Here is a 24,099-nt window from a genome sequence, read left to right as displayed (position 1 = left end):
GTGCACGGGGGCTAGAGGGGTTAGAAGGACTGAGGAGGAGATGTGTTCCAGGCAGAGGGAAGAGTCAGAATAGTTGGATGTGTCTAGGGCTGGCAGAGAAAGGGTGGAAGGAGAGGAAGCCTTAGGAGCAGGACTTTGACCACGAGGAACCTGGAGGCCTTGTAAAAGGATGGCCTTAACCCACAGGTAAAGATGTCCCTAAAGGAGCAGTGAGTTTGCACTTTAGGGAGATGCTGCTGGTGCTGAGAGGGAGGGGCTGCATAGGAGGGAGCAAGAGTGGAGGCCAGAGAACTTTAGAAAGCTGCTGATGTTGTTGGGTGGCCAGTGGCTAGAGGGATGGAGAGTAACGGGCAGACTAACCGTTTAAAAGGGGCAGGGGCTGGGCATGTTGGCTCACGCCTATAATCCCAGCACTATGAGAGGCTGAAGCAGGCAGGAGTTCGAGACCACCCTGACCAACATGGTGAAACCCCATCTCCATTAAAAATACAAAAATTAGCCAGGCTTGGTGGTGGCTGCTTGTAATCCCAGGTACTCAAGAGGCTGAGGCAGGAGAATCGCTTGAACCTGAGAGGTGGAGGTTGCAGTGAGCCAAGATTGTGCCATTGCACTGCAGCCTGGGCAACAGAGCGAGACTCCATCTCTAAATAAATAAATAAAAAGGAAATAAAAGGGGCTGGGCACTGCAGCTCGCACCTATAACTCTAGCACTTTGGGAGGCTCAGGCAGGAGAATCACTTGAGCCTGGGAGGCTGAGGTTCCAGTAAGCTGTGATTTCACACTGCACTCGAGCAAGAGCAAGACCCTGTCTCAAAAAATAAAAATAAAAATAGTTTAAAAGGGAGAATTCACCAGTCGGTGGTCCATTCTATTTGGGAGGGAGCAGGAGGAGCTGGGGATGAGGAACTGTAGACTGAGACGGGAACCAGAGGTGGGACTGAGAATGGTGGGTGGGGGGAAAGAGGATCAGGGCTGGAGGCGTGGGGTGTCAGGCCACGCGAGGTCAGCTGAGGCAAGGGGCTAGCGAGGCCCCGAAGGAAGCCCTGGCCAGGGGGTCAGACACCCGCCAAGCACGCAGCAGCCTGGCACTGCCTTCAGAAATGTCCTTGACCTCATAAAAATTCCCCTTCTCAACCTCACCTGGGGACATTGTCAGCTAGTATATGTGAAAGTCCCTGGCGCCTAGCAGGTGCTTATTAAATGTTAACTGACTCTGCAACGCTGCTTCGCTCGCTCCTTTAGACTCTACTCTCTCTGTGCTCATCGTCCGGACGTTTCTCTCCTTTATCAAGAGTTTGGGGGTCTAGTCACGGCCCCAACCACTCTCTGCTCTGGCTCCAGGGCAGCCGGGAGGACAGGCGCTCATCCGCCCTGAGGTTCCCTGCACTGTCCCCGTGAACTTGATTCCCATTTTCACGAGAGGATGAGCAGGAGGCTGGGGAGGTGGAGCTGAGTTAGAGCTCAGTCTCCCGGCTCCAAGACTGTGCTCCCAGGTCGGCAGCATCCGGCCTCCTGCCAGGTGGCGGGGTCAGGGACCCGGCTGTCCCTGCTCCTCAGCGCCTCCTCCCTCTCTGCCCCCGCCCCGCCCGGGTCCACGGATCCAGGCTCCCACGCGCCGCCTGGCGCTCCTCCCCAGCCCGGCTGTACGCGGAGGCTGCGGCTCGGTGGGGCAGGAACGGCGCGCACGGCGGCGGCACAGGGAGCAGAGGCTCCAGCGCGGGGACCCGGGCTCAGCCCCGGCCTGTGAGCGCCGCGGCCCTAGCCCACCCGAGGCCGGCCTGGGGGGCCAGCAGGGCGCGCGGAGCGCCGAGTGCGCGTCGGGCTGGGCCCCGCACCCCGGTGCAGGAGCGCGGGCGCGGCGCGGCGGAGTGCCCCGCATGGAGCCGGCCCGGGAGCCCCCGGCGCGGGCCCGGCCGCCGCCGCCCGTGGCTGCGCGCCCTGCGCCCACGCCCGCGCCCGCCCCTGCCGCCCCCAGGCCGCGCTCGCCTGCCGAGGCAGAGGCCCGTGGCCCCGAGGGGCTGCTGCGGCGATCCGGGTCGGGCTACGAGGGCAGCACCAGCTGGAAGGCGGCCTTGGAGGGTAAGCGCTGAGCGGCCTCCCTCTCCCGGCCCAGGGACCCCTGCCCAGCTCGGACTCGGGACGCGGAGGCGGTCAGAGTCACCTTGGCCGCTGTCCCGGAGAGGAGCGCGGCGAAGTCATTCATTTCAGGGCAGCCAGACGCGGTTTCGTGGGGTGGGGTGGGAGGGAACTGGGGGCCACCTCGAGTCACAGCTTCGACCCTGCGTCTGCTGCGACTCCCTGTCTGACCTTGGAGCAGGCTTCACGCTCTGAGCCTAGGTCCTCACGCATGAAGGGGACAGCCACTGTCTGGCACCCACCTGACAGGCGTTTTGAGAGGGTGGCGGAATTTGTGGCCGTGAACATGCTTGAATGAAGTAAGAAAGCAGGAGACCCCAGAGGTGGTGCCCGCCCCTGTGCGAGCTGCCCGAGCGACCCCTTGGTGGTGGGGCCATGTGGGGAGGACAGGGCAGGGCAAGGGTGGAGAATCCGTGAGAGGCTCTTCCTTGCAAGGTCAGGGGTCACACCTACTCCTCTATCGGACTGCCTCAGGGAGAGACCCCTGTGGCCGCAGGGGCAGTAACCAAAGTGGAGAATTGATTTCAAGTTCATGAGCTCTTTTAGGAAATTTGTATTAATTAGCTGCCCAGGTGGTGTGGAGTGGGAGAGGCTGGAGTTGGTGAGAGGTTGGCTGGCCCTTTGTGTGCTTCTCAGGGTGCTCCTGGCACCCCGAATCCAAGGGCCTGGGCAGCATTAGTTAGGGAAGCCCAGAGCCTGGATCACTCCTTAGGGAGGCAGTGTCAGAAAAGGAGGGCTTCCTGGAGTAGGTGACCTCATAGGGGCTGTGGAGACAGAGAAAGGTGTCCCAGACCTAGAGCATGATGTGTTTCAGGCCAGGTGGCCAGAGCTAGTCTGTTCCATGTGGGAACTGAGCCCTGGGGTACTGAGATGGGGCAGGGTGGAGAGAGATGGGTCTGGAGGACCCAGACAGTGAAGGGCTAGCCAGGCCTTGCCCAAGAGCTAGGACTTTGCTCTGAAGGGGCTACTGAGGGGTGGAGATGGTGGGTTTGCCCTTGGAAGACTGGTGGTGGCCCAGAGGGGTGGGACCTAGGCTAGAGGTCAGGGAGGGGGTGGGGCAGCAGAAGGGGACCAGGAGGGATATAATTAGTACCTGGGCCAAGATAGGCTACTGCTGAGGATGGGGAGGTGGGGGTGGTAATGCCAGGGTTCTGCACAAAGGCCATGGCCTGGGGCATGTGGACTCTCCGAGGGAGGGCTGTGTGGACTCTGAAGCTGGACCATAAGACAGTGGCAGGGACAGAGGAGGTGAGGATGGTGCGTCACCGAGCAGAATAGCGTGGCAGAGCTGTGGGCTGTAAAGACTTGGGCGGGATGGATGGAGGTGGATGGACACCTCCCTGTGACGCTGTCTCCGGCTTTGCTGTTGGAGTGGCCCTGTGTCCCACGTTTCCCTCCTGCCAGTTATTTCTTGAAGTTGCTCCTTCCTCTTGCCTGTATTTCTTTATTCACGCATTCGTCAGCATTTCTGAAGGGTCTGCTCTAACCTTAACCCCAGCCCCCGTGGTAGGGCTGCTTCTGGGCTGCTGTGGCCCTTTAATGCCTTCTGCTTGCTGTTCCTGTCCCACCTCCCGCCCTGATCTCCACCCCCTTGTGCTTCCTTTTCCCAACTGTGGCTGGGCTGCCCACCTGCCAATCAGGCTGCAGAAGAGACCACACATTAAGCTGGAAGGTCACTGAGAGGCTGTCTGGGGCCCTGAGTCAAGCCCACTCCCAGGTTTAGCATCTTCCTGTGGTCCAGCCTTGCCTCGCCATGGCCCCCTGCCTTGCCTCGCTCTCTGATTCATACCACCTGAAGTCCCTTCCCCTTCCTTCCCTTGGTCCCCCCAGGAGCTGTCCTACTCCTGATGGCCTATGGTCCTTGGGTGTTCAGCATCTTGGGCCTACTGACTTTTCCTGCAGAATTTTAGAATCTGGAGTCTGAGTCTGGCCAGAAGGCTCCCCTCTGCCAGTTCTCCAAAAGTCTCCTTGGGTGCCGCCAGCCTCTCAGAAGAGAGGAGCTCATGGAGCAGGGCTCGTCCTCTCCAGGGTGCTGTTGCACTGGCCCAATGCTGGCCTTGGCACTGGTCTCCATCATTCATTCATTTTTCCTGCAACGTCCAGGTACTGATCTGGGCCCTGGGCACATTTGTGTCCTTGCAGAGGTCCCAGGACAGGGGCTGAGACAGTGTGGGAGGTGCAGGGAGCAGAGCATCTGGCAAAGCTGGGGCAGAGCCTTCCCCTGCCACAGGCTGAAGGGCTTTCCAACTTCCTGGAGCATTTGTTTCCTCATCTGCTAAGCCAGGCCATGATCTCCACCTCTCAGGTAGACAGAGGCCCTAGAGTGTGGGCTGTGTGTGTGCTGACTCCTCTTCCCAGTGGCCCTGCAGCCCTGTTGGGGGAGCCCAGGCCCAGCTGCAGCACTTTGACTTCTGATCAGCCTCCCTTGATTCTGCTTCCTACCCCAAACCTGAATCCAGAGCCCACGTACTGAAAAGCTGTCAGTGGGAGGAGGGATCTGTCCATTGGGGGACCCAGGGTTTTGCAGCCCCCACTTAGCCAAGCACCTGTCTTGAGAGAAATGGGAGATTTCCTGACTTGACCAAGCTGAGCCCTGCAAGAAGTCTCTGCTCCTTCATCACCATGTGCCCAACGCACATCAAGCACCCACTACGTGCTGAAGCCGTGCTGGGGCTTTCACAGTTATCATCTCAGTCTTCCCCTCTCCCCTTGCAGGGGGCTGGTGAGTATTCTGTTTCACAGATGAGGGAGCCCAGACTGAGAGCCTGAGTGTCCTGGCCAAGGACATCCTTGGTTGCTAACACTTGAAAGCCTGTCGTGAAGGTTCTGACCCCTTCCTGCATGGCCAAGGACATCCACCTTGGTGAGGCTAGCTGGGGATCATCAAATTCCCACACGCACACTCTCCTCCCCCTGCTTCCCAGATAACCCTACCACCTCCAGGATTGACGTTTTTCTCCCTCCTTATGGGTTCAATGAGTCAGAGAGCTTCTTAAATCAGAAAGCTGGGATTACAGCCCAGGTCTTTAAGACTTTTCTGAGATGAATAACTAGCTTTATAAACAGGAAATGGAACAGAAGTTGCCTTGATTAAGTCTTTTCTCACTGTAGATAGGAACCTTTCCTTCCCGCCTGGGGTGTAAGGCTCAAAAAGGTGACCCGGAGAGTCTGCCTGGGTTCTGGGAACAAGATGAGGATATTTCTGCCTTTGGGAGTCTCCGCGGGGCAGAGTGGCCTGGGGGTGCAGGAGAGGAGACAGAGTGAGCCTGCATACCTCAGCCTATAGATTTTTCAGTGCTCACTGATTCTAAATTTTTAATGTTGAAAGTTTCTTGATTAGGCATAAACCCACAACTTCCTGATCAAAACCACACACATGCATTTAGCCTCTTGAAAGTTTAAAAATCACCAAACTTCACATTTGGTAGTTTTTAACAGTCAAGATGATGCTTGCCAGGTTGTGTCCCCGATGACTTAGAGACAGCAGCATGGGCCCTTCTTGGGATGAGTGTGAGGATGATGGGAGCTTTGTCTGGGCCTGGGAGTCAGGTTTTTTCAGTTGTTCCTTCTATTATTAGGCGAAATCACATATATTTAGAGACCAAAATAAATTGCACCCTTAAACGCCACCTACTATGGGCCATGGCATAGTAGGGACTAGTAATGAGTTAGACATTTGTTAGAAGTTGAATTGTGTCTTCACCAAAAAAGCCATGTTGGTGCCCTAATCTCTGGAACGTCTGAATGTGGCCGCATGTGGAAATACAGTCTGGCAGGTTATTTGTAGTTCAGATGAGGTTAGACTGGAGTAGGGTGGGCCCTTATCCGATATGAACTGGCATCCTTATAAGAAGATGTTCACATGAAGACAAGGGCACTGTATTAGTCTGTTCTCATGCTGCTAATAAAGACTGGGTAATTTTTAAAGAGGTTTAATGGACTTATAGTTCCACATGGCTGGGGAGACCTCACAATCATGAAGGAGGGTGAAGGAGCAAAGACACGTCTTACATGGTGGCAGGCAAGAGTGTGTGCAGAGGAACTGCCCTTTATAAAACCAACAGATCTTGTGAGACTTACTCACTATCACAAACAACATGATTCAGGAAAAACCTGCCCACATGATTCAATTACTTCCCACCCAGGCCCTCCCATGACATATGATAATTATGGGAGCTACAATTCAAGATGAGATCTGGGTGGGGAAACAGTCGAACGATGTAAGACACAGGGAGAATGCCATATGATGATAAAGGCAGAGATTGGAGTGATGCGGCTGCAAGCCAAGGAGTGCTAAGGTCCATCAGCAACCACTAGACACTAGGAAGAGGCAAGGAAGGAGTCCCTGCAGAGTTCAGAGGAAGCATGGTCCAGTGCAGCATCTAGAGAAATTATCGCCGACACACAGTGAAGAGGCACTTCGGATCTGGCAGTGCTGAAGATACATGTACAGATTCCTCTTCCCTGTGTGTTCTTTCCTACAAACTCAGTTGAATTTAAGGTTGACCAAGGATGTTGTCAGGTGTCTAAATTTCTCCCATAGTTTTTGGGACCCAGTGGATGCTCTGTTACATGCAAGGCCCTATTTCAGGGAATCCGAAGGTGAGTAAAGCACAGTCCTTACTCCAAAAAAGCCTAAGGCTGATGGTCACCCTCACACTGACAGCCTGCATAATCACCACAGGTTGATTGGATAGAGTTTACCACGCCAGGCACTGTGCTAAGCACTGTACATTGAATTCTCATGAAACTCTGAGAGACAGATAGATATGATAATTACCTCATTTTCAAGATGAGGAAAATAAACTACAGTAGAGGCTAAGAAACTTTACCATCTATACACATCTAGAAAATGGCAGAGCTGGGATTTGAACCCAGGTGAAGTGATGCCAGATGTCATGCTCATATCTTTAGTGCACAAAGGGTTACAGCAGCAACGTTAGAGAATAGGCCTAATAGAAGGGAAAGGAAGGATGCATTCAGCATGCTCGCCACAGGCAGCCATCCTGTAGCTCTAGGGAACTGTGATGACGCTGCCACCAAGGACAGCAGAGCAGAAATAGAGAGAACCCAGTCTTCCAATGCAGGCTAGAGCCTCTGCTCTTACCGTGTCTGAAGCCACCCACCCGGGCCTCCCAGTCACTAGCCAACATAGATCTTGCTCATAGGAAGGACTGGAAAATGTTTGTTGGACTTGCAGGTCAAGACAGTGGACTGAACATGTGCATTTTTTTCTTTTTTTTACTTCAGAAGCCCACTAATTCAACAGTAAAGGGGTGGACGTGGTGGCTCATGCCTATAATCCCAGCACTCTGGGAGGCTGAAGCAGGAGAATCGCTTGAACCCTGGAGGCAGAGGGTGCAGTGAGCCAGGATTGTGCCACTACACTACAGCCCAGATGACAGAGTGAGACTTTATCTCAGAAAAAACAACAACAACAAAAACAAATGAAAAGAAACCAAACAAAACAGTAAAGCAATTTTTAAAAGGCCTTAAGGGCAAGAACAAGAGTGAAAATAGCAACAAAATAGAGAGCTTGGGAGCAAATGGATGAATGGTAACTGACTTCACCCCGTCTGAGAAAGTCCAGAGAGCGGAGGAGCCACCCGAGCCTCGTGGGAGGATCCCTAAGGCTCAGGGGTTGGTGGCAGTGCTTGAAGATGGAACTGAGAATAGGAGGAACATTTCTTTCAGGAGGATTTAGCTTCCCATTCTGTACAGATTCTCCCAGCCCCAGGAACCTGAGGTGAAGTCTCTCCCTAAGGTGAAATCTCTCACGAAAGAGGGCTTCAGCCTGGCACAGTGACTCATGCCTATAATTGCAGAATGATTTTGGGAGGCCGAGGTGGGCGGATCATGAAGTCGGGAGTTTGAGACCAGCCTGATCAACATGGTGAAACCTCATCTCTATTAAAAATATGAAAATTAGCTGGGCATGGTGGTGCCTGTAATCCCAGCTATTCAGGAGGCTGAGGTGGGAGAATCGCTTGAACCTGGGAGGCGGAGGTTTCAGTGAACCAAGATTGCACAACTGCACTCCAGCCTGGGTGACAGAGTGAGACTCTGTCTCAAAAAAAAAAAAAAAAAAAGAAAGAGAAACAAAGAAAGAAAGAAACAAAGAAAGAAAGAAAGAAAGAAAAAGGCTCCAGACACCACTGCACTGAGAGCAAGAAACTAAGCCAACATTTACATACTGAATGCTGAGGACAGCTCCCAGCCTCTTCCCTCAGCTAGCCCCATATTCTCCAGGGGAGAAAACATGGACTCTCATCCATCCCAGAAGAAAAATATAATGAGATGAGCATTCAGAGAATCCCAAGAATCAGCCCAGCCAGATCACTCACTGTGTCCCCCACAGTTAATAAACCCCGATCTGGCTGGGCACGGTGGCTCATGCCTGTAATCCCAGCACTTTGGGAGGCCAAGGCGGGTGGATCATGAGGTCAAGAGATTGAGACCAACCTGGTCAACATGGTGAAAACCCCGTCTCTACTAAAAATACAAAAACCTAGCTGGGCATGGTGGTGTGTGCCAGTAATCCCAGCTACTCAGGAGGCTGAGGCAGGAGAATTGCCTGAACCCAGGAGGCAGAGGTTGCAGTGAGCCGAGATCATGCCATTATACTCTAGCCTGGGTAACAAGAGTGAAACTCCATCTCAAAAAAAAAATAAAATAAAATAAAATAAGCCCCCATTTGTGGGCTTAGAGGCTCCAAAGAACTGATTAGTTCTCCTGCCTTAATTATGAACAGATAACCATGGTCTCAAGACCTCTGAGGAAAGTCTCTAACATGGAAGCTCAAGACCAAAACAGAAGTTATACAGGTAGAAATAATCTTTCTGCCCATTTCCCCCACCCCTCCAAAAAAAACCTGTCAGTCATATCTTCAGAGAGAAGAGATAAGAGAAAACATTGCATCACTAAAACAAGAATAAAATTCTTTAAGAGGGGATATTCATAGAGCAACAGCAACAAAACAAAAAAAACCTTGGAAATTAAAAATATAATAACAGAAATTAAGAACCCAGTAGAAGGATAGGATGAAAAATTGAGAAATTCTTCCAAGAAATACAGCAAAAAGGCAAATAGATAGTAAACAAGAGGAGAGAATAAGATGAGAAATTTGGAGGACCAATCTAAGAGATCCAACATTTGAAGAATATGACTTCCAGAAAGAAAACAAAACATGGAGGAGAGGAAATCAACAATGATATAATTAAAGAAAATTTCCTAGTTGGGCATGGTGGCTCACGCCTGTAATCCCAGTACTTTGGGAGGCCAAGGCAGATGGATCACCTGGGGTCAGGAGTTCAAGACCAGCCTGGTCAACATGGTGAAACCCTGTCTCTACTAAAAATACAAAAAATTAGCTAGGCTTGGAGGCGGGCACCTGTAATCTCAGCTACTTGAGAGGCTGAATCAAGAGAATTGCTTGAGCCCGGGAAGTGGAGGCTGCAGTGAGCTGAGATGGTGCCATTGTACTCCAGCCTGGGTGACAGAATGAGACTCTGTCTCAAAAAAGAAAATTTCTTGGAACTGAAGGACATCACTTTCCAGATTGAAAGGGCCTATTAGATTAGATGAAACAGACCAAACCAAGGCATGGCATGCAACGATGAAACTTTAGAACACTGCGATGAAGACCCTAAAAGCATCTAGTAAGAAAAGAATTAAGCAATTGAAAAGGATCATGGAAGAGAATGAATCTAGACTTTTCAAAATCAATACTGGAGCTAGAAGACAATTAAGTAATACCTTCAAAATTCTGAAAAAAATTTATTCTCAACCTATAATACTGAGTCCTGTAAGTTCACAGTTCCATGGGTAACATTCACCAGTTCACCATGGAACATGATGAGAAGCTTTGCTCCTCCGACCTTCGCAGCGCAGTGGTTTTGCTCTACCCTTCCTCAGGCAGCCATTGGATGATGCATTTCACCAGGAAGAGGGAGTAAACCAAAGGAGAGGAAGACATGGGAGAAAAGAAACAGAAGAGCCAACACAGGAGAGAGGCAGAGAAATCCTCAGACTGCTCGTATGGGAAGACTGCAGATGGCAGCTGGGCTTAGAAGGCAACTAGTCAGATTCCAGCAGGTCAGAAAGTTCCAAGGGACATTTCTTCAAGATGGTCGTTATGGCCTGCATGTGTGTTTCCTCCCCAGATTTATACATTGAATCACTAACCTGCAATGTGATGATATTGAGAAGGTGGGTAATTGAGAGGCAATTAGGTTTAGGTGAGGTCATGAGGGTAGAGCTCCCGTGATGGAATTAGCACCCTTATAAGAAAAGGAAGAGACACCAGAACGTCCTCTCTCCGCTGTGTAAGGACACAGTCAGAAAACAGCTGTCAGCAAGCCAGGAAGTGTTTCCTCATCAGACCCCAGCCACGCTGGCACGCTGATCCAGCCTCTGGAACGAACAGGAGAAAGAAATGTCCACTGTTTAAGCCACGCAGTCTATGACAGTTTATTATAGCAGGCTGAACTAAGACAAAGGTGAAAGAGAATTTCTGATTTTGTCTCATCATGATAGAGGAGTTTCGGTGATGAGATAATGATAAGCACAAAGAAGATTTAGCAAAGGGAAAAGAAGACCATGATGAACAGGGAAACAAGAAGTTCCATGGAAATGATCACAACACATGGCATGGTTTTGCTGAGAGTGCTGTTTACACTGACACAAGAATGTAACAGCCACGTATCACACTAATACAAACTATGACATTGAGAGGGCAGAGTGAGTGGTCAGGGTGGAATGGTAATGCAAAGAATTAAGTCTGCATCATTATAATGGGAAGCCAAGAAATTATATCTAAAACAGAAAAAATCTGGAAGCATTTACATACACATGGCATTTAGAGATTTGGAGCTAATACCGAAAGAGTCAGCTAAAAGAGTTGAAAGTGGTTGGGGAAGGAGCAATGTTATTACTATTATTATTATTTTTTGGAGACAGAGTCTTGTTCTGTTGCTCAGGCTGGAGTGCAGTGACATGATCTTGGCTCACTGCAACCTCTGATCTTGGCTCACTGCAACCTCTGCCTCCTGGTTCAATCGATTCTCCTGCCTCAGCCTATAAAGTAGCTGGGATTACAGGCACACGCAACCACACCCGAATAATTTCTGTATTTTTAGTAGAGACAAGGTTTCACTATGTTGGCCAGGCTGGTCTAAAAGTCCAGACTACAAGTGATCCACCTGCCTCAGCCTCCCAAAGTGCTGGGATTACAGGCGTGACCCACTGCATCCTACACTGTTATTTTTTAAATGAAGCCTTTTAGAATTTCTTGATTCCTTAAATCTGTGCTTTTCAGTCTATCCTTGGTGAAGGAAACAGGTTTTTTTTCCAAAATCCTTTGTAAAATGCAATACAAATGAATGACTAGCAACATGCCCTTGGATGTCCAGGTAATGCTGAATTGCTACAAATTCTTCCTTTCAATTTTGGCACTTATATCATGAGACAAGTAATAGTTTACAGACCAACACTGAGCTGCAGAGGCACTGTTTTCATCCATGATTTATATATAACACTGATTTTAAAAACTTTAAAAATGGCATACAACAATGTAACTGTACACTTAAAAATTATGAAGGGAATTCACACCGTTGGTTGGCTGTAATCAAAACAATGTAAACCAACAAGGGTTGGTGAGGATGTGGAGAAACTGGAACCCTCGTCTATTGCTGGTGAGAATGTCTAATTATGCAACCCCCGGGGAGTTAGTGGTTCCTCAGAAAGAGCTACCACGTGGGCTGGGTGCAGTGGCTCACGTCTGTAATCTCAGGACTTTGGGAGGCCAAGGCTGGCGGATCATGAGGTCAGGAGTTTGAGACCAGCTTGACCAACAAAATGAAACCCCATCTCTACTAAAAATACAAAAATTAGCCTGGTGTGGTGGCACACACCTGTAATCCCAGCTACTCAGGAGGCTGAGGCAGGAGAATCTCTTGAATCTGGGAGGTGGAGGTTGCAGTGAGCCGAGATCATGCCACTGCACTTCAGCCTAGGTGACAGAGCAAGACTCTGCCTAAAAAATAGCAAAAAGAAAAAAGAAAAAACAAACCCCAAACTACTACATGATCCAGCAACTCCACTCCTAAGCACATACCCGAAAGAATCGAAAGCAGGGACGCGAACAGATACTCATATACCATGTTCATGGCTGCGTTATTCACAATAGCCAAAAGGTAGAGACAGCCCAAATGTCTACCACAGATGAAGGGTAAACACAATGTGCTCTTGCTGTGCAAACAGAATATTATTCAGCCTTAAGATGGAATGAAGTTCTGACATATGCGACAACATGGATGAGCCTCGAAAACATGCTGTGAAAGGAACCAGAAACAAAAGGATAAATACTGGATGTTTCCTCTTGTATAAGCTTCCTAGAGTGGTCCAGTTCATAGAGACAGAAAGTAGAGGGGTGGTTGTCTGGGGCTGGGATGAGCAGGAGGTGGGAGCTGTTTAAGGGGACAGAAATTATGTCTGGGATGATAAAGTTTTGCAAACAGTCAGTGATGATGGTTGCAGAACATTGTGAATGTACTTAATGCCACTAATCGTACATTAAGAAATGGTTAAAATTGAATCTTTTATGTTATGTATTTTCATCACAATTAAAAACATCCTTAAAATACCCTATGTTTAAAGTCTAAACATGTTCTCTCATTACATATAAAATGATAATATTAAGCGATAAAATAAAATAAATAGGCCAGGTGCAGTGGCTCACGCCTGTAATGCCAGCACTTTGGGAGTCTGAGGTGGGCGGATGATGAGGTCAGGAGTTCAAGACCAGCCTGGCCAACACAGTGAAACCCTGTCTCTACTAAAAATACAAAAAAAGTAAGCAGAGTGTGGTGGCAGGTCCCTGTTATCTCAGCTACTCAGGAGGCTTAGGCAGGAGAATGCTTGAACCTGGGAGGAGGAGGTTGCAGTGAGCTGAGATTGTGCCACCGCACTCCAGCCTTGGTGACAGTGTGAGACTCTGAGGAAGGAAGGGAGGGAGGGAGGAAGGAAGGGAGGGAGGGAGAAAGGAAGGAAAAAGGGAGGACAAAGGGTGAACCTGGAGGATCAGGAAGAGGATGGATGCTGCAGAGGTGAGTGGATTCCAGGAGGTATCCATTAAGGAGGAGACTTTGGGAGCAGACTCAGTAGCAGGGCTGTGAGTGCTGAATGGGTTATTGTGAAGAACCCATGTGAGTGAAACCTGAGACCACATAGAGAATCAGCAGGAGATTCAAGGTAGAAAGCTCTTACCTTCACTGAAGAGTTCGTGAGCGGTGGGCAGCCTGGCAGGGAGGGTTTCAAGCCCGGGTCTCACACAATCAGAGCTGCGCTCTCAGCAGTGAGTTTTAAACTCCACCCTGCATCAGAATCACCTGGAGGGCTTGTTAAAACACAGCTTGTTGGCCAGGCGTGGTAGCTCACACCTGTAATCTCAGCACTTTGGGAGGCTGAGGCGGGTGGATCATCTGAGGTCAGGGTTCGAGACCAGCCAAACTCCTGACTTCAAGTGATCCACCTGCCTCAGCCTCCCAAGTGCTGGGATAACAGGCACGACCCACTGTGCCCCCACACTGTTATTTTTTAAATGAAGCCTTTTAGAATTTCCAACATGGTGAAACCCCATCTCTAGTAAAAATACAAAAATTAGCTGGGTGTGGTGGTGGGTGTCTGTAATCCCAGCTACTCGGCAGGAGAACTGCTTGTGCCTGGGAGGCAGAGGTTGCAGTGAGCCAATATTGAGCCACTGTACTCCAGCCTGGGCAACAGAGTGAGACTCTGTCTCAAAACAACCACAACAGCAGCAAAATGCAGCCTGCTGGGCTCCACCTCCCCGTTTGTCATTAGCAGGATATGGTGCTGGTGGCGGGGACTGGTGGTGGGATGGGTGGTGGGATGTTGAACTCCTCTCTCTTCTCCTAGACACCACCACACGTCTCCTGCTTGGTGCCATCGCAGTCCTTCTGTTCGCCATCTTGGTGGTGATGAGCATCCTGGGTGAGCACGCATGTCAGAGCATTTATGCAATTCGATTTGCACACTCCTTGTTAAAAGCACCTCTAATTAGTTAAAGAAAGATTCTAGACATTCCAAGAATCTTGCGGGGGACTGAGAAAGTAGAAAATATGTAGTTTCAGTTCTCGAGATTTTAGCTTAAAATAATATATTCACACACAGACTATACATGTCCCCTTTATTAAGCCATGCGAGTAGAATGGAGATGCTGCTTAGGAATTATTTTGTAAGTGTCGTGAGAACTCAGAACAAACTTGGGGTAGGTTAGGCAGACAGTGCTTCTTGGAGGAGATGGTTGGGAACAAGGGCCTTTAAAGATCACATTCAGCCAGCGCAGTGGCTCTCGCCTGTAACCCCAAAACTTTGGGAGGCCAAGGCTGGTGGATCACCTGTCAGGAGTTTGAGATCAGCCTGGCCAACATGGTTTAGGGTGGGAAGTGGAGGTCTGAGAGGGTATGGGGTGGGGGATAGGGAATAGGACAGCACCCTCCCCGAAGGGAAATTTATGCCCTACTTTTGGACAGATGAGAGGGCAAAGAACTCTTTCTATTCATTTTTTTTTTTTCTTTTGAGACACTGTCACCCAGGCTGGAATGCAATGGTGCAATCTCAGCTCACTGCAACCTCTGCCTTCTGGGTTCAAGCGATTCTCCTGCCTCAGACTCCTGAGTAGCTGGGATTACAGATGCATGCCACTACGCCCAGCTAATTTTTGTATTTTTAGTAGAGAGGGAGTTTTGCCAAATTGGCCAGGCTGGTTTGGAACTCCTGACCTCACGTGATCTGCCTTCCTCGGCTGAGCCACCATGCCCAGACTTCCTGTTGATTCTTTTTTTTTAAAATTTATTTATTTTATGAAACGTGCATGCCATTGCACCTGTTGATTCTTAATTGCCTTCAGCCTAAAATAATCCTCATGTCAAAGTCGCATATTTTCAGGTGGCACATTCTGGACCCTATCAAGGAAATAGAACATTCTAAGTGGGAGAGGCCTGAGAAACAGAGAAGTGTGTGTAACTGAAAGGGCTGAATCAGTGAAAAAGGTAGAAACTGCACCTAAGAACATGCAAGAGTATATGAACAGGGAATCTGACTACTTTTAAGAGATTCAAATAAAAGTGTATTGCAGGTTCTGAAGGGTTTGCAAAAACGATTTTAGTGCTTCTGTCTTTAATCTTTGAGAAATGCCATAAGACCAGAGGTGGACTCCTTAAAATAGGGGAAATGTCCACCAACAGTATCAGTCCCTACCAAACCCTCCCCTATAGGTTGCATGGCAAACAGAGGGGTTCTGAGTATTTAGAAATGGATATGGCGGCCAGCACAGTGGCTCACGCCTGTAATCCCAGCACGTTGGGAAGCCAAGGTGGGCGTATCACTTAAGGTCAGGAGTTTGAGACCAGCCTGGCCAACATGGGGAAACCCCATCTCTACTAAAAACACAAAAATTAGCTGGGCATGGTGGTACGCACCTGTAGTCCCAGCTACTTGGGAGGCTGAGGAAGAAGAATTGCTTGAACTTGGGAGGCAGAGGTTGCAGTGAGCTGAGATTGTGCCAGTGCACTCCAGCCTGGGCGACAGAAGCGACAAAACGAAACAAACAAAAATAAACAGGCAACCACTGGGTGTAGCTTAAATTCACCTGGAATAATTCCTCCAAATTAAGTCAGTTTCCTTTTATCCTCTTACTAGGTTGGGAGGCCAGGGAATGTGTAGACATAGCTGATATGATTTCAATAAAGCGCAACAGTCTCCTAGGAGATCCTTGTGGAAAGCAGTTGAAATGTAGCCACACAACGGTCAGTATTCCCAGGTGGATTCGCGTCTCATTGACAGATACGCCCAGGGAGTGTCGATAAATTAATTGGTGTCTGTGCAGCTGTAGATCCCTAGGGGCTTGAGTGCCAGGGGGCCTGTTCTTGGCTCTGTCCTGGTCTACATTTTAATCGATCACTTGTATGAAAACAAACAAAAAGTATGCTTATGGAATTTGTAGCTGACACAATCCAAAAACACAATCCCATATGACAGATGGGTGAAAGAAATCAAGATTCAAATGTATCTTGAAAAACTCAAATGATGAGCCAAAGGGAATGAGATAAATGTGGAAGAAATAAATAGAAGGTTCTGCATTTGGATTTAAGAAGCTATTTTCACATGTTCTGACACTGGGGGAGACCTGGCTTAGAATCAGATCATATGAAAACAATATAAGATTGTAGATTAATTCCTTTTGGCAAGGAAGTCCTTTGAGAAGCTCCGGGCTTCCTTCCCAGAAAAGTCCATGTATGCATAGACCCACCGAATCTGTTCACGGAAGCAGTCTGCAGACTGGAGGCCCCGTGACAACTGGAAGACTGCATGGTGCCCACTGTTGCTACTGGTAGAGCCACATCTGATGTGTCCCGGTCTGTCCTGGTGGCAGCAATTCAGTGGTAACATTGGGACATTGCAGTGAGCAGGCAGGATGGAGAGCAACCTTGCCAGGTATCATGGGAGAGATGGCATCTGTTTCAAGCTGCATGAGGGAGGCTGGTGAGCTTCCTCAAGTAGGGGGTAGAAGACAGAACGGGTGTCTCTCGACCCAGAGGCCAGATCCTAGGTCTAGGTCACAGGAGGACAGGTTAAGACTCAACATTTAAGAACTTTCTGCCAGGCACGGTGGCTCATGCCTGTAATCCCAGCACTTTGGGAGGCTGAGGCAGGCAGATCACCTGAGGTCGGGAGTTCATGACCAGTCTGACCAACAAGGAGAAACCCTATCCCTACTAAAATCACAAAATTAGCTGGGCCTGGTGGCGCATGCCTGTAATCCCAGCTACTTGGGAGGCTGAGGCAGGAGAATGGCTTGAACCCGGGGGGCAGAGATTACAGTGAGCCAAGATCACACCGCACTCCAGCCTGGGCAACAAGAGTGAAACTCTGTCTCAAAAATCAGAAAGAAAAAAAAAACACACAAAAAACAAACTCATGCACACTGACAGAAAGGGAGTTTAAAAAATACAAAAAAAAAGAAAAGAACTTCCCAGCAGTTCAGTGGTGGAATGGCAGCTTGGTAGCTAACAAGGAAGGGCATGGTTAAAGACAGTGAGTGGGCAGTCCGTCCTGCTGTCTTTAACCATGGTATCTGGCCTAGCTGGAAAGAGAGACATGTAGCCTCCAGGTTGCTTCCCAGTCTGAATTTCTGGGGTTCCATGCCTCTGGGAGCTTAGAGACAGAGGAGATCCTAACCCAGGGGCTGTCCCACTGTCACTTCCCCTCGCGGCGATGCCCCTGTCAGCTTCCCACAATCCTCTTTCTCATTTATTCAGTGGCCACCCTTTTACCTCCAGGCACCAGGAGAGGTGCTCACTGGAGAGGACATCCATGTCTGCAGTGTCCCTGGAGGGGGACACCTCCAAAGCGGAGGCAGGGGAGGGAGCCACAGAAAGTAGAGCGGGACTCTGGGGGGGTGGGGGGTGGACAGGGGAGGGCTGAGCCAGTCTCTTCCCTGCAGCTTCCAAAGGCTGTATCAAGTGCGAAGCACCCTGCCCGGAGGACTGGCTGCTCTATGGAAGGAAGTGCTACTTCTTTTCTGAGGAACCCAGAGACTGGAACACAGGCAGGCAGTACTGCCACACCCACGAGGCAGCGCTGGCTGTCATTCAGAGCCAGAAGGAGCTGGTGAGTGTGCTAAGGTGAAGGGGGCTGGGGGAAGGGAACTCAGGGCCCCCAACCTTGACTCTAGGCACAGCCACACCCTAAAGGATGCAGTGTCCCTGTGACATATCTCCAAAGCCACCCTGCTGCTGCATAATCACTGAGGGTGCAGGCAGACCTCACAGTCCGAGGAGGTCAATGAGTGGCTCCAGTTTCCACCTCCATTGTCAAGGCCACTTATTTCAATCCAAGGCTCACTGGTTGAGGTCACTTAGTATTATAAATCATAAGAATTATAAATTATAAAGTTGGTGAGGTGGCATGCACCTCTAGTGCCAGCTACTCGGGAGGCTGGGGCAGGAGGATCACTTGAGCCCAGGAGATGGAGGCTAGCCTGGGCAACATAGACTCCAGCTCTATAAAAAGTAAAAAAGAAAACTAGCTGGGCTTGGTGGAGCGTACCTGCAGTCCCAGCTACTTAGGAGGCTGAGGCGGGAGGATCACTTGAACCCAGGAATTCAAGGCCAGCCTGAATAACATAGCAAGACTTTGTCTCTTTCTTTTTTTCGAGACACTCTAACTCTGTCACCCAGGCTGGAGTGCAGTGGCTCGATCTCAGCTCACTGCAGTCTCCGCCTCCTGGTTCAAGCGATTCTTGTGCCTCATCCTCCCAAGTCACTGGGACTGCAGCTGTGTGCCACCGTGCCTGGCTAATTTTTGTATTTTTAGCAGAGATAGGCCATGTTGGCCAGGCTGGTCTTGAACTCCTGGCCTCAAGTGATCCGCCTGCCTAGGCCTCCCAAAGTGCTGGGATTATAGGTGTGAGCTACTGTGCCCAACCACAAGACTTTGTCTCTCGAGAAAAAAAGAATTACAAATTAGAAATGCATTGTGAAATGTAAACACACATTATAATTTTCTAAAGATCCAAATCGGGATTTGGTCTCCATTTAACATCCGAAACAGTTTTAGCAACAGAAATGTGAAGGAAACACAATTAATGGAATCTATTGGCAATTTTGGATTTTGAGGTTAACAGTGGTGCTAACTGAAATAGAAGATAATCTAAAAATCACCTCTGTTTGCCTTTGATACACAGTAAGATATCCCCAATCTGCAGAGAAAGTCCCAGAAAAATGCAGGTAAGACAACCAACCTGAGCACTGAGATTTGTCCCAGATCAGCCATCCAGTCGACAATCCCCAAGCTTCCTGCACATCAGGAATGCTGGCCTGCTGAGCTAGGAGGACAAGCCCTGTACGGCCTTCCTGGCCCAGTGGGCACACACAGAACCAGGGTCCCTTTCAAGCTGTCGGAGGCAATTGCTGTGAGGTCAGCGAGTGGCTTGGAGCCGAGCTCTGGCAGCGTGACTGCAGAGGATCCTGTAACCCTAGCTCCTCACTTTCGGGATGCGGCGAGACAGCAGTCACCCTCCCAGCGTCTGTACATCCCAAGAGCCAGTATCTTCCAAACAGGTTTGTCTTGGGATGTGACGCCAGTCAGGAGACCACATCTGACCTTGAGGTGTCCCTCTTTCCCTGGTGCAGGAATTTATGTTCAAGTTCACACGGAGGGAGCCCTGGATTGGACTACGCAGAGTTGGAGATGAATTCCACTGGGTCAACGGGGACCCATTTGATCCAGACACGTGAGCTGAGGCTTCATCTTCTGGTCACTGCGCTTAGACTGAGGAAGTCTTGGCCCACCCCTTGGACACAACTCCAGGAGAGAGAAACCCTTGGTTTTGTGCTAGCTAGAGATACTAGTCTCGGGTCCAGCAGTGTGTGCCAGTGACCCAGCCATGAAAATGCCTAAACTTCTCCCTCTCCCATGAAAGTCCAGCCTGGCATGGTGGCTCTGCCCTGCGGAGCCATCGGAGCTTCGTGGTATTGGGCTCAGGGTCCTTCCACCCTGAGTCTCCCATCTGTGCAGCCTGGGGCTCATCGGCTCCACTCAGTGTGGCGGAACCACATTCCATTCAGCCGGAAGGGGACAGGTAACGGGAAGGAGGACCCTGGATGGCCTCACCCCATTGGCCAGAACTTAGTCACATGACTGCACCTGGCCGCAAGGGAGGATGGGAGATGTGCCTCCATCTTGGGCAGCCACGTGCCGCCTAAACACTGTAGCTATGGAAGGAAGGGGATCTAAAGACAGGCACCCTGGGTGTTCTAGACCACATTTTCCTGGCAAACGCATCTCTTGATGGAGGAGGGAACTGCTGAGGTGGTGGTGTGTGCCGTGGCGGTATTTGTAAGGCTCTAGTGGTGTGGACGTGAGTTTGTGATGCCAGGACTGGTGTGTGGTGTGGGAGTGACGGTCATGGGTGGAGCAGGTGGCAGATGTGTGGCTGTGGCAGTGGGGTGGTAACTGTGGGGCATGGGGAAGGGAGTGGTCTAGGCCTAGAGAAATGCAGGGATGTGCATATAGGGAGTGGGACCCACAGAACAGACCCCGTGGCTGGAGGAATAGGTTCTGAGGTGCCAGCTGGAGGGCATAGGGTGGGGTGGGGAACACAGCTCCTGACCCGATGATGATGACATGTGAGCATCCCCAAGGCAGCGGCTAAAGCAGAGGGCATCTCAGACCCTCGGATCCTTCTGGTGGCCACAGGTGGCCATCACCCGCCCTCCCACCTGGAGCTGGCTTAGGCAGTCACACCCATGGGATCCCTAGAGGCAGGGGGCATCATTCATCATGCTTCCCCTCCTCCCCCTTTTCCTTATCTCGAGCCCTCTTCATTTTTGCCCCTTACTCTGGCCTCAGTGTCCCTTCCTTTTCTTGCTCCTTTTCCTGTCCCCATCTCAGGTCTTCTCTCAGAGTGGCTGTGGAGATCTTGCACTTTCCACCCCTGTCCCTGCCTTTCTGGAAGCTTCTTGCTGTCAGAGCCCTGTAGGGTGGGGTCTGTGGCATGCTGACCACCTGGCAACCAGGGGGTCTTTGGCCACATGTCTCAGACACTGTGGAGGGCCTTCCCCTTGCACTCCTTCTTGGGGTCCTTCCAATGCCCTCTGTTGTGAGAGTCTACCTCCAGCCTTGGTAGGGATCAGAGGTCAAGGTGAATGACTTAGGCTAAGAAGAAACCTCTGAGGCTGGAAAGGGGTGATTTTAGGCAGTGGGGAATCCTCCCACCACACACTTCTGTGTGTGATGTCAATGAATTCCTGGGCAATAGAGCTGTAGTTAGCCCATTTTGGGATTGCAGCCCGCCCCTAACCTGTGAGGGGTGGTTGACTTCAGTCAGCTCTGTGGAGCTTCTCCCATGTGCTGCAGGGAGCCAAGATGAGAGGGCACAGAGCCTGCTTCTCAGGAGCTGGCTGCTTTGGGGACCTGTGTGGACAGACAGATAGAGGCCCCAGGAGGCTGTGAGAGTTCCCCACAGAGCAGGCAAGGAACTGTGGGAAGGGAGAGGGGGAGAGAGTGGCCCTGAACTGGGTGCCATGGAGCCTGGGACGTGTGAGCCGACCCTGCAAGGACATGGAGGCAGGATGGGGAAGTGCACGTGTGTCCAGGAAATGTCTGATTGGCGTGCCAGGGTGCCTGGAGCTACGGGGCACAGAGTAGGAAGAAAATGGGATGCCATGCTAGAAAAGTCTGTTGGCCCAAATATCCTAGAAGGCAGCTTTAGTGACGAAGTGAGGGAGAAACAGGGCATCCACGGCCTCGCCTGCCACTGGGTTTTGGGCAGAATGTCCCAGATCATAAACTCCAGGTCTTCTCTCCTGGCCACAGGTTCACCATTGCAGGTCCAGGGGAGTGTGTCTTCGTGGAACCCACCAGGCTAGTGTCGACGGAGTGTCTGATGACCCGGCCCTGGGTGTGCAGCAAGATGGCCTATACGTGAGGTGGGTGGGGCCAGAGGCGGCCCCTCCCCCCAGGCCTGTGGGAGATGTCTGCTCAAGACCTGCCTCCAGCAGAGCCGCCTGCCCTCTGCAAGGCAAAGCAGTGGGGTGGGTGGCCTCTGCCCCAGGCCCCTCTTCCTGGCGCTCTGAGTCCCTGGTTCCTGGTCTTCTTTGTCTCCAGGCAGGTCGTGTGGTTCAGCAGTTAAATCCCATACGCTAACTAGTGTAGGCATCTGCCCACCTACACACACACATGCACACGCACGCACAGACACTGTCCCCTCTGAAGCTCAGTGTCCACCCTGAGCCGCCCCACAGATCTCTCTCCAGCCCCCTAGAAGCCCTGTCCTCACTGCAGTCCTGGTGCTCTGGGGAAGGGGGGTCATTGGCAGCTGGTTTGACTGTCCACTCAGCAGCCCCGCCTCCCCAGTGGTTTCTCTCCTGGCTGCTGGCAGGGGCAGGCGGGGAAAGCTTTCCGCTCTCCTAGGCCAGGCCAGCCCAGGGCCCCAGAGGTCCCCTGCATCCCCCGTCTTTGTCTTGCCTGGGTTCTCAGGCAGGGCCTCTGCTGTGTCCGTGGTGCTGTTGTATTGGTCACTAACGGAATAAAGAGTGAATAACTCACGTCCAGAGATGTCTGCTGCCATTTGTTCCAGAGTCAGAGCTTGGGGAGTGGCAGAGAGGGGCACATCTCTGGGTGCCTGCCTGTGGGGGCCACCACAAAATGCCCCTGTTGTAGTGCAGCAGATAGCAGTGTGAGGATGAAAAAACACATCTTCTGGCCTCAGGGCATCACTTCATTTTGCTAAGCCTTTAAGGTATTCGTAGACGGCTGAGGGGTGTGCTCCTTGCCGGCTCCTTCATTGCTAGTCACCTTAAGATGACAGATGTTTATTCACACCTACTACAAGCCAGACACCACACCAGGCATGGGGATCTCTGGCCTTATCCCCCAAGAAGCACACAAGGAGTAGAGGAAACACCTCAGAAAATTAGAACATTCTGGAACACAGTCAAGGGCTGGTTTATTCTGCACCAGGGCAGGATGGAATGAAGTGAATGGCAGGATTAGGTGGTGTTCACATTGGGCTGGAAAAGAGCTTGTGAAGGTCTTATGGCCTCTTCCTGTCCCCCTTGATGAGCCTGGGGAGGAGGTGGTGGGGGTGTGGGGTTGGCTGGCAGTGCCCTCGGGCCTGTGGGGGTTCCACACTCTTCACACACATCTGAGGCTCCAGCACTGAGCTGCAGTGGAGCCTGGGCCTCTCTGGCCTCCTGATGCCCCCGGGTGGATGAGATGTGGGTGGCCTGCCTGGGAGCCCAGTGCGTGCATTTGGGTCCTGGCCCATTTTCAGAAAATAGCTCGGAGAGAGAAACCGGGTCCTGCTGTGCTCTGCGCAGGCCTGGTACTGGTTTTACAGTCTTCAGACAAAACCTCCAACTTGAGTTTGCTACATTTGCTGCGTGGTTTCCAGGTAGTTTGTAATATAGAGGTGGTTTGTGGTGTTAGATTTTGTTGTCACTGGGAAGCCAGTGGGAGACCTGGGTATACAATAAAGCAGTTAAGGGAATTGGGAGGGTGGTGGTAGGCCTGCAGGGGTGGCTGTGAGGGGCTGAGGGGTGAGGAATTGGTCAGCTGCTGCCGCTTCGGGCGGGAGGCTCACAGTCCCGCCTGTTCTCAGTTATGGATAGGCCTGTGGTTCTCACCAGTATCCACCCCTCAAAGACGGCGAAGTTCAAAAGCCTCAGTGCTTTTTGCTCTACATATGGCATCTCCCTTAATTCTTGCCGAAATGCCCGAGGCAGGTCACGCTGCCAAAGGTGAGTAAACTACCTTGCCAGGCTCCTGAGAGCCACCTGGCCTAGGGCTTCAGAGCCCTGCTTTCCTTCTGCCCTGTGGGTCAGGGAAGCAGTGTGGGAGGGCACGGGATGGGGAACCTGTGCCATTCAGGTTTTATTTTATTCTTTCTTTCTTTCTTTTTGAGAAAGAGTCTCACTCTATTTCCCAGTTTGGAGTGCAGTCGCACAATCTTGGCTCACTACAACCTCCACCTGCTGGGTTCAAGTGATTCTCCTGCCTCAGCCCCCTGAGTAGCTGGGATTACAGGTGAGTGCCACTGTGCCTGGCTAATTTTTATATTTTTAGTAGAGATGGGGTTTCATCATATTGGCCAGGGTGGACTTGAACTCCCGACCTCAGGTGATCTGCCTGCCTTGGCCTCTCAAAATGCTGGGATTACAGGTGTGAGCCACTGTGCCTGGCCTGGGTTTTACTTTTTATTAAATTATCCAAAGCCTGCTGCCTGAAGCTTTTAAAGCCTAGTGGCAAATAAGCTCTTCTAACTTTAGATTTGTCCTGGGACCATGTAACAATTCTAAATCAGTTTGGCAGAGCATGTGCCCCGATCCAGGGTCATCGATGTTTTGAGATTTTCTTCTATTTGCTTTCTATCAATGAAGG

At 50.9% G+C, this 24,099-nt stretch overlaps 1 protein-coding gene across 2 annotated transcripts; it reads left to right on the top strand.

Moving 5' to 3' along the window:
- Positions 1–1,643: 1,643 nt before the first annotated feature.
- Positions 1,644–22,266, top strand: CLEC2L (C-type lectin domain family 2 member L). Of its 2 annotated transcripts, XM_035254606.3 has the most exons (5): positions 1,644–2,079; positions 14,071–14,145; positions 17,660–17,826; positions 19,350–19,450; positions 21,535–22,266. In XM_035254606.3, the coding sequence occupies exons 1-5, from the start codon at positions 1,878–1,880 to the stop codon at positions 21,644–21,646; spliced, it is 657 nt and encodes a 218-aa protein (XP_035110497.1). In that variant the 5' UTR covers positions 1,644–1,877; the 3' UTR covers positions 21,647–22,266. The 2 variants fall into 2 exon arrangements, with proteins under 2 accessions (XP_035110497.1, XP_009001235.2); XM_009002987.5 differs by lacking the exon at positions 14,071–14,145.
- The last annotated feature ends 1,833 nt before the right edge of the window (positions 22,267–24,099 follow it).

Source organism: Callithrix jacchus, chromosome 11 (genome assembly GCF_049354715.1).
Source record: "Callithrix jacchus isolate 240 chromosome 11, calJac240_pri, whole genome shotgun sequence".
In the NCBI taxonomy this organism is placed as follows: domain Eukaryota; kingdom Metazoa; phylum Chordata; class Mammalia; order Primates; family Cebidae; genus Callithrix; species Callithrix jacchus.
The sequence above is the reverse complement of the archived record's forward strand: the minus strand, read 5'-3'. Positions and strand labels throughout refer to the sequence as shown.

Coding starts and splice junctions, on each gene's coding strand:
- CLEC2L (XM_035254606.3), top strand. CDS start 1,878: ATGGAGCCGGCCCGGGAGCCCCCGGCGCGGGCCCGGCCGCCGCCGCCC. Junction 14,146..17,659: donor GGTGGTGATGAGCATCCTGG/GTGAGCACGCAT, acceptor TCTTCCCTGCAG/CTTCCAAAGGCTGTATCAAG. Junction 19,451..21,534: donor GACCCATTTGATCCAGACAC/GTGAGCTGAGGC, acceptor TCCTGGCCACAG/GTTCACCATTGCAGGTCCAG.